This window comes from Acanthisitta chloris, unplaced genomic scaffold (genome assembly GCF_000695815.1).
Source record: "Acanthisitta chloris isolate BGI_N310 unplaced genomic scaffold, ASM69581v1 scaffold21000, whole genome shotgun sequence".
Lineage (NCBI taxonomy): Eukaryota > Metazoa > Chordata > Aves > Passeriformes > Acanthisittidae > Acanthisitta > Acanthisitta chloris.
In genome coordinates, this window is record NW_008653590.1 from 35,230 (window position 1) to 44,105 (window position 8,876).

The 8,876-nt window shown below is 41.3% G+C and overlaps 1 protein-coding gene across 1 annotated transcript in view; it reads right to left on the reverse strand.

Moving 5' to 3' along the window:
• Nucleotides 1-8,137, reverse strand: part of MUT (methylmalonyl CoA mutase) — an 18,904-nt gene extending 10,767 nt beyond the window's left edge. Inside the window, exons 1-6 of the mRNA XM_009081706.1 lie at nt 7,766-8,137; nt 5,656-6,023; nt 4,470-4,627; nt 3,607-3,778; nt 1,486-1,734; nt 1,102-1,213 (exon numbers count right to left, since the gene is read on the reverse strand). Coding sequence (XP_009079954.1) covers nt 1,102-1,213; nt 1,486-1,734; nt 3,607-3,778; nt 4,470-4,627; nt 5,656-6,023; nt 7,766-8,132 — 1,426 coding nt within the window. The 5' untranslated portion in view covers nt 8,133-8,137. The remainder of the gene's footprint in view (nt 1-1,101; nt 1,214-1,485; nt 1,735-3,606; nt 3,779-4,469; nt 4,628-5,655; nt 6,024-7,765) is intronic.
• Nucleotides 8,138-8,876: the final 739 nt, after the last annotated feature.

Here is an 8,876-nt window from a genome sequence, read left to right on the forward strand (position 1 = left end):
CTTTAAAGCTCCTATTAGAAATTAATCTATTAACTATTGAAGGCTCAAAATCGTCCTTTAAAATGGTCTTTGCAGTGCTTTGTCTAACCTGAAGTATGTCAAGCAAGACTTTTCACACTGTACTGTATTTCATACATGCTATCTCTTTCTAGAAGCCTTCCCTGACATACAATTATAGAATTAGAATGAGAATTCAGGGGTTGGAATGGACCTTGCAGATCATCTAGTCCAAACCCCCTCTGCCATGGGCAGGGACACCTCACTAGACCAGGTTGCTCAAGGTCTCATCCAGCCTGGTCTAGAACAATGCCAGGGTCAGGGCAGCCACCACATCCCTGGGCAACCTGTGCCAGTGACTCACCACCCTTCTAGTAAAAAACGTTTTTCTAATATCTAACCTAGACTTTCCCTCTATCAGTTTCCCCTTGTCCTATCATTGCAGTTCCTAACAAAGAGTCCCTCTCCGGCTCCCTTGTAGGCCCTGCAGATATTGAAAAGTTGCTATGAGGTCTCCACACAGTCTTCTCCAGGCTGAACAGCCCCAGTTCCCTCAGCCTGTCCTCACAGGGGAGGTGCTCCAGTCCTCTTACCAACTTCGTGGCCATTTCTGGACTTGTTCCAACAGTTCCATGTCCCTCTTACGTTAAGGGCACCAGAACTGCATACAGTATTCCAGGTTGAGTCTCATGAGAGCAGACTAGAGGGGAAGAATCACCTTTTTTTGATGTGCTGCCCACACCCCTTTTGATGTGGCCCAGGATTTGATTGTCTCTCTGTGCTGCTAGCGCACACTGCAGCTCATGATGAGCTTCTTATCCACTGTCACTCCCAAGTCTTTCTCCTCACTGCTGGTTTCAATTACCTCCCCACCCAACCTGTAGGTGTACCTGAGATTGCCATGGCCCAGATGTAGGACCTTGCACTTAATTTTATTAAACTTCGTAAGATTTGCACCTCATTATTATCACCACTTATGTTATCACTCACAATCTGCTACTTCTAAACTAAGAAGAAAAAAACACAATGAAAACTTGTGTAAAACCCCTTTGTACAGAGGTATTCTATTGGCAGTTTTCCCTTCTTTCCTCTCTCTGCTCCTACCAGAGTCAATCCTGGCTTGTCTTCGGGCTGCACACTCTTCAATCCGAAGTTTGGGAATCCCCTCAGCAACAGCTTTCGCCATTCCACCCATTTCTTCTATCTCCTCAATAAGCTAGAAATGAAGATGATTGAGAAAATGAGGAGTAAAAGGATTAAAAAATTAGCTTTGTCCTTGTACTACCATCTACATTTTATTATACCTATATAAACAGTCCTGTGCTCTAAATTGTATTTTCATACAGTTCATCACAAAGAAATCACTGAAACATAAGCGTAAAATAATTCCTTCTTCAGAAGTTACCAACTTATCAAATAGTCCCTTAGAAGGTACTTCTCAAAACTCCTATCCCTAAAGTTTTTCCAGAAAAGATTAAGCAAACTGACCTTTAAAGCAGCTTCATAGACCTCATTGGTGAGGGACTCCATGAGGTAAGATCCCCCCCAGGGATCTGCTACTTTAGGAATTCCTGATTCCTCTTGGATGATGATCTGGGTGTTCCGAGCAATTCGAGCACTCTTCACTGTAGGCAGACCCAGGGCTTCATCAAAGGAGTTTGTATGCAAAGACTGAGTACCTCCAAACACTGCAGCCATGGCTTCGATTGTGGTACGGATAACGTTGTTAAAGGGATCCTGCAAGGAACAGGAGAGCTGTGGAGCTCAGAGTTTCTGCCGTGGGGCTCAGGCAGGTTAGTCACACATATAGCACTGCAAGGAAATGATTCCTCACTGAAACACTGTCATCAGAACAAAAAGTGAAAACTCTCAGTAATAGACATCGAATCAAACTGATTTATCACTCATCAGTACCTCAGACAAAGATATTAATCCATGAAGAAAGCCAAAATGATCAGTGCGTGAGTAAACTGGTCATGATAACAAAGCAAAGCCTAACATATTTAGTGGTGCTTCAAAGAACGTAATGAATCCAAATTGGAGAGGGTGGAACAGGTAGTCCCAATGTCCTCCATCCTCAGAATCCAGAATTCTTGAGCAGTGAACAGCACGTGTCAGACAAATTTCTAGTCAAGATATGTTTTAGAACTAAATGTGCTTAATATTTTCATTAGTGACAGCATTCCATAAAGGTCAGAGTTGCAGCTGAAACTTGCTGGTGCTATAAAATTGAGAGATAACTATGGGAGAAATGGGATATTAAGCAAAAGAAATGGATAATCTGGAGTAAAAGGTACAGAAATAGAGTCAGTACTATGGAATATAATCTCATCTTTTAGGTCAGAATTTTTATCTGCTCTTCTCAGCCACCTAGATGGTCGAGTTGTATATATGTGCCTTCACAGTCAAAGAGGAGTTCTCATGACCTCCATGTTCTGAGATGAAAAATCACACGCTGCAGCTGCCTGTCCTGTTTAATGTGATTATTGAGAGAACTCAACAACAGCTCAGACTGCACACCTAATTCTTGAGGTGTTTTGGTGAGATGAATGCATCCAAAATAATTAAGAGCCACCAATGTGGCCTTGAAGATCTGTGAGTTACGTTATCTTCCATGAAGAAAAGGAATTAATACACACTAATTCTGCCTCTACTGGAGTCTATTTCTGGTTCAAGTATGCCATTTATATAATTACGGAAAAATGTGATTTGAATAGGCAAGAATGTAAAACCTACTAAAGGTAGCCCAAAGGAAAATATATTTGCCCTCTGATACCTATAGGAATAAACCCTAGGCACTGAGAAGCTGTATTAAGACAAATAGCAATGTTTAGACATGAAAAAAGGGTTATGATCTAGGCAGAAATATATTTACACTGGAGACTGGCAGATGGTTGAATATAGTTTTGGAAATATCAGTATTTTTGCTTTTATACAATACTTTTAATTGGAGGGCCCACAAAGGCCACTGTTCAGAAAATTCTGTTGTTTTAGTTTTACTGTGTTGTAATCTAAGTAAACATTACATTTGCTTTGAAGAAAAAAATATTAAACCAAGGCACGGAAGTCAAATAACAATGGTTACAATCACAACCTAAAAATAACTCCTACTGCATGACTTTGATTGGGAAGCAGGCTTTGGAATCAGAGCTGGAACCCATCTCTGACCTCATTTGGGAAACTGTACACACTCCAATGATTTATTTTCTTGTTGTCATGTAACTGAACAGGAAGAATATAGAGAATACCCAGTTTCAAAATGCAGACAAGCTGTAACCATTACTTCCCTCCTCAGCAGTGAGCAGCCAGGCATAAATGACTTCCTTGGCTGCTCAAATGAATTCTCAAGCCAGTGATGCTGAGAAAACATGCCTCCATTTCCTCGCTCAGCTGTAATTTGAAAGGCTAACTTACAGGACAAATCCAAGAGCTTCGTCCTCTGAGTCCTGAATTAATATAAGATGTATCTAATGCTAGTATGTGCATTTGTCAGATTGAGAGCAAGACAGGTGTTCTGCACCTTTGTGAGTAACAACAGCAGCCCCTGTTTAGATACACACCATGAGAACATGTTTAAGTGAGAGAGTTGATCAGAGTCCAATTTCTAACCTGCTCAGTGAGTGACCAGCCAGAAGTCTGACAATGAGCTCTCAGCAGAAGAGACTTGTCATTCTTGGGCTTAAACATTTTCTCTATCAAGTGAGCCCACAGCCGCCTCCCAGCTCTCAGCTTTGCTATCTCCATATAAAAGTTCATGCCAATTCCCCAGAAGAAGGAAAGCCTGTAACAAGAGCACATGAACAGGATAAAACACGAAACCATGAAAACATGAAACTTTGTTTCAGTAAAGGAGGAATCATGGAGCAAGGTCTCCAATTAATTTACTCATGATGGGAATGTTCCTGGACACTGATGCCAGCTGCTACAGAATGATGCACATTTATGCCACTAAACTGACTTAGCCTCCAAACAAGGTGACTACAAGCAAACTGCCAGTGACAGTGGTCCCTGCTAAACTGCTAAACTGTCCCCAGGGACTATTTGGGGGGAGCCCTAGGTCAAGCAGTATTCCAATAAGTCACTAATACAGACAGTGACACTGTAGTGCCAGGGAATGCTCCTGGACACAACCTAGTAGTGTAGTTATCCTCACAAACTACTTATGATAAGAAGACATTATATATTTCAAGCATGCTTTTATCCTTTTCATGATGATTTTAATCAAAATCCAAATCAGTGTAATACTGGACAGCATATCAGGGAACAGACTGATCAATCTATTTTTGCCTACTTACAGCTTTTATGATTTATAAATGTAAACATGCATAGTTAAAGCCAGCAAAACTCATTATGCTAAAGACTAATGCATTGCTAATATTGCTTGTATGTGTAAAAATATTGAATTTGATATTAAACTCTATAGAGGATTTACCAAAAAGTGAGTTTTATACTTGCAAATTTCTTGAGCTCACCTTGGTGCAAATTCATCAATGGTCAGCCCAGCTTTAAGTCCAGTTCTGCAGTACTCCAAGCCATCTGCTATGGTATAAGCTAATTCCAGAATGGTGTCAGCTCCTGCCTCTTGCATGTGGTACCCACTGATGGAAATGGAATTAAATTTTGGCATATACTGCAAAAAAAAAAAAAAAGACAAGAGCAGAAAGGGGGGATTGGGTAATTCTTCTATCAGCATTCACAAATAATCCATAAAATCACAGGATGGTTTGGAAGGGACCTTAAAAATCATCTAGTTCCAATTCCCCTGCAGAAGACAGGGACATCTTCCACTAGACCAGGTGGCCTGGAACACTGCCAGGGATGGGGCAGCCACAGCTTCTCCGGGCAACCTGTGTCAGTGCCTCACCACCCTCACAGGGAAGAATTTTGTCCTAATATCTAAACTAAATCTCTCCTCTTTTAGTTTAAAACCATTCCCCCTTGTCCACTATCTGCCTGTGTAAAAAGTCACTCTCCATCTTTCTTATAACCTGCCCTTAGGGACAGGCTGAACAACCCCAGTTCTCTCAGTCTGTCTCCGTAGCAGAGATGCTCCAATGCATTCTTTGCATTCTTTTCAGAGGGAAAATACAACCCATCTCTATTAAGGGGTGTTAGCAGGTTTTACTTCACATGTTTTTACCTTTTTGCACCGTTCATCATGCCTAAACTACCCCACACCATGGCAAGTATCATTCCCAATTACAGGCTGTGTGCCACCTCTCCAATGAAAATGCAACGAAGAAAACAACTAGTAGTACTGACTTTCCAGCCATCCGCTCCTTTCATTACCTCCTTCTAATACGTAATTTTGCAGCAGAAGATTTCTTACCTCTTTGCTCCCACTGTATAAGGCTTCTTAACTACGAGGTTTCTTACTTTCTATGCAAAGGACAGCCTGTCTGTTCCTTACCTCCAAGCCTCCTGACATCCTTTCAGGCACAGGCTCACCTCAATCTGACTGATTTGGACTGACTTAAAAACCCTAAAATTTATGTTGTAAGTGATCTGGGATCTTAAGCTCTCCTCCTGGCCTTTTCCACCACCACATTATTCCTCACTATGACAGGTCTTCTCATCTTCTGCTTTGCCTTCCAGAGAGCCTCATAAATAGTTAACCAGATGTAATAACAGAAGTAAATGCACTTAAACAATGAATACCTTTGAGGTGTACTGGAAGATGTCAGCAATAATCCTCATTGATGCTTCTGGGGGGAAAATGTAGGTATTTCGGACCATGAACTCCTTCAAGATATCATTTTGGATTGTCCCTGTCAGCTTGGCCTGAGGCACTCCCTGTTCTTCTCCAGTTACAATGAATGTTGCCAACACAGGAATGACTGCCCCGTTCATTGTCATAGAAACTGACATCTTCTCTAAAGGAATTCCATCAAAAAGGATTTTGGTGTCTTCCACTGTATCAATGGCAACTCCAGCCATTCCAACATCTCCTCGAACTCGTGGATTGTCTGAATCATAACCACGGTGGGTAGCTAAATCAAAAGCAACAGATAATCCCTGCTGGCCCGCTACATGAAAAAGGAAATAAAATAAAAAAAAACCAACAGAGAGAGAGAGAGATTCAGAAATGTTGAACACACTTGCAGTAGAACTGGTTCTAAATTTATTCACTTTATTTTACATGCTTCAGGCTTAGATGTCAAACTAATTTTTGATGTTAAATACTGTTCCCACCCCAAACCTGTCCAAGGTCTAGAAGTCTTAAACTTTAAATGAAAAAATTTTAACGGAGAAAAAATAAAAAAAGTAGTCCTTACAGTGCTGAAAAAATTGCTGAATAACAGTTTAGCCACAAGTTATAAATATGCATAGACAGGCAGTATAAGAGCCCTTATACAGAAACTCAACTCAGCTTAGCTGGGAACAAAAATGTGATAAACTATATCATGTTACCTTCTCTTTATCAGAAATTAAACACACACAGAGACTGTTACCCTGACTCTAGCAACGTATGTTGTTTGTTTGTAAGGAGGAACAAATTATTCATATAAATCACTGAACAGGACAGTAAGAGCCCTTGGCAGCCTTCTGGCTACAAACTGAAAGCAGTACCCAAAACCCTGCTACGCCACCCTCTGAGCAGTAACTGAGCTGTGCTCCCAGCTAACCCAAGCATTACCACTTCTGCTTCAGCAACAACTTTCATCAGTAAGACAGTCTCTTCAGCACAGCCTTTCTATGGAAATGTTTGTTTCCTAAACCTCTAATGCCCTGTATTTAAAACTTCTTTAAATTTTTTTTTTAATTTTTACTTTTTTTTAATTTTCTCAGAGTTTTATAAATGGAAAGAATCAAGAATACCTGCAAGGATACTGCAGCAGCTAATATTGCTTTATATTAGCTTACCATGATATTGCAAGAGGTAAAAATCCCCAAACAACTCCTTACCCCCTCCTAAGCTGTTATGTTTTGAGTAGGAGAGGCTGTAAAGTGGGAAATAAAAGTGTCACTCAGAAGACAACCTTCAGTGATCTGTTGTTTTGACAGGAAATGTTATAATTAGCTTCAAACCATTGCTAAGATGTATAGCTTGTGTAAAACTGAGGATTCAGTCTATCAAGAACAACTTTTAGTAGTGTTTTACTGTGCCTAACTTGATAGTATGTTAAGATAATGCTCCAGGTATTAGCTAAACAATTGCAGACTGGTTTGGGTTGAAAGGGACCTTAAAGATCACCTAGTTCCAACCCCCTGGCATGGACAGGGACACCTGCAACGCACTATACTCTGCAGAAATATTGGGAAAACTGCTCTCATATAAGGAAAATACCTAAACCTAGAAGCTGGCTTTAGTAATACACCATGAATGACACTATTAATGTATATTTGGGTTCATTTAAAATGCATAATATGAGATAGGAACCCAAAATGCCAGAATGCATCAACACCAAAAGTTAGCTAAGTGCAAAGTTCAACATTTTTTTCCACTACAATCTTCTCTTACGGTGACAACTGAGTGTGAAGTGCTCCATGATTTCTGCTGCCTGGACCCTGGGATGGAGCCAAATTACATCTTGCTACGTGTTAAGGTGGAATCACTAAAAAATAGCATTTTCCATAGTAAAATGAAGCAAAGCAGTTCCAGAAACGATCCAATTTCCCAGTAATAAAGAAATACAGCACCACTGGAAAGATCCTATCAGAAACCCAAACTCGTAAGGTGGAATAATCATATTTGCATGTAATTCACCACATAAATGTTCCCCACTGCTTCACAAGGCAATATTGTTTTCCAAACCAGCTGCCTTACCTTTAATGTTGTCCTTGTAGAACTTATTGCTCTCCTCCACTGTACTGAATCCAGCATACTGGCGGATTGTCCATGGCCTGTATGTGTACATGGTTGGGTAGGGACCTCGAGTGTAAGGTTTCACTCCTGGCAGCTCCTCAGCAAGGTGCTCTGTGTCCCTCTTGGAGTATAAAGGCTTGATGTCGATCCCTTCTGGGGTGTGCCAAACCAAATCCTTTGGATTCTTGCCTTTCAGCTGCTTCTCAGCAAGGGCAGCCCACTCGGGGTGCAGCGGCTGCCGGTGCAGGGAACGCCATGCAGGAAGCTGTGCCAGGTGTGGGCAGCAGCATGGCCACAGGTGCAGGACAGCACCCCTGGCCCTCAGCATGGCTGCCCTGTCACTGTGGGCTAAGCTGAGTAAAATAAAAACATGCATTTTGCATTATCATATAAATCTGACATAGGAGAAGTTAGGACAGAGAGGTCAAGCAGTTTGCTAAAGGCAAAACAATTACTCAGGAAAAAAATAAGGGTATTTATTCACTTACTAGTTTGACAGACACCACTTCCTCCTACCTTTCAACCAGGCAATGCATAAAACACAGTTCAGGAAAAATCTTTTCCTCTAGCCAAGGAAAACATCCCTTTGACCCATCTACATCCACATCTGAAATGTGTAACTTATTTCAGCTCCTCAGCAGCACCAGCATTAATTAGTCACTGAAAAGACATTGAGGCATGAAGATGGCATGCTCCGCTACCTTCCCACCTTCTACTGTTTATGAATTCCTTAATGTCAAAGAGGGAGCCTCTTCCAGGGATGGCACAGCCACAGTTTCTCTGGGCAACCTCTGTCAGTGCCTCACCATCCTCACAAGGACAAAATTTCTCCTAATATCTAACATCAGGGTGGCACTCTGCAGGAAGTGGACTTTCAGAAAATTGCTGGCACATCATATGCTTTGGAAAAAGCAGCCTGGGCTGGAGGGAAACCAGAAATACACTGAGAAAGAAAGGAGAAAAAAATTGTGGTATGTGAGAACACAGGGATAATACAAGCTGCAGAGCTCATCCCACCATGCATGAGACAGATATGTGGGGATAACTTTAACTTTCCCTGTGAGAGTGGTGA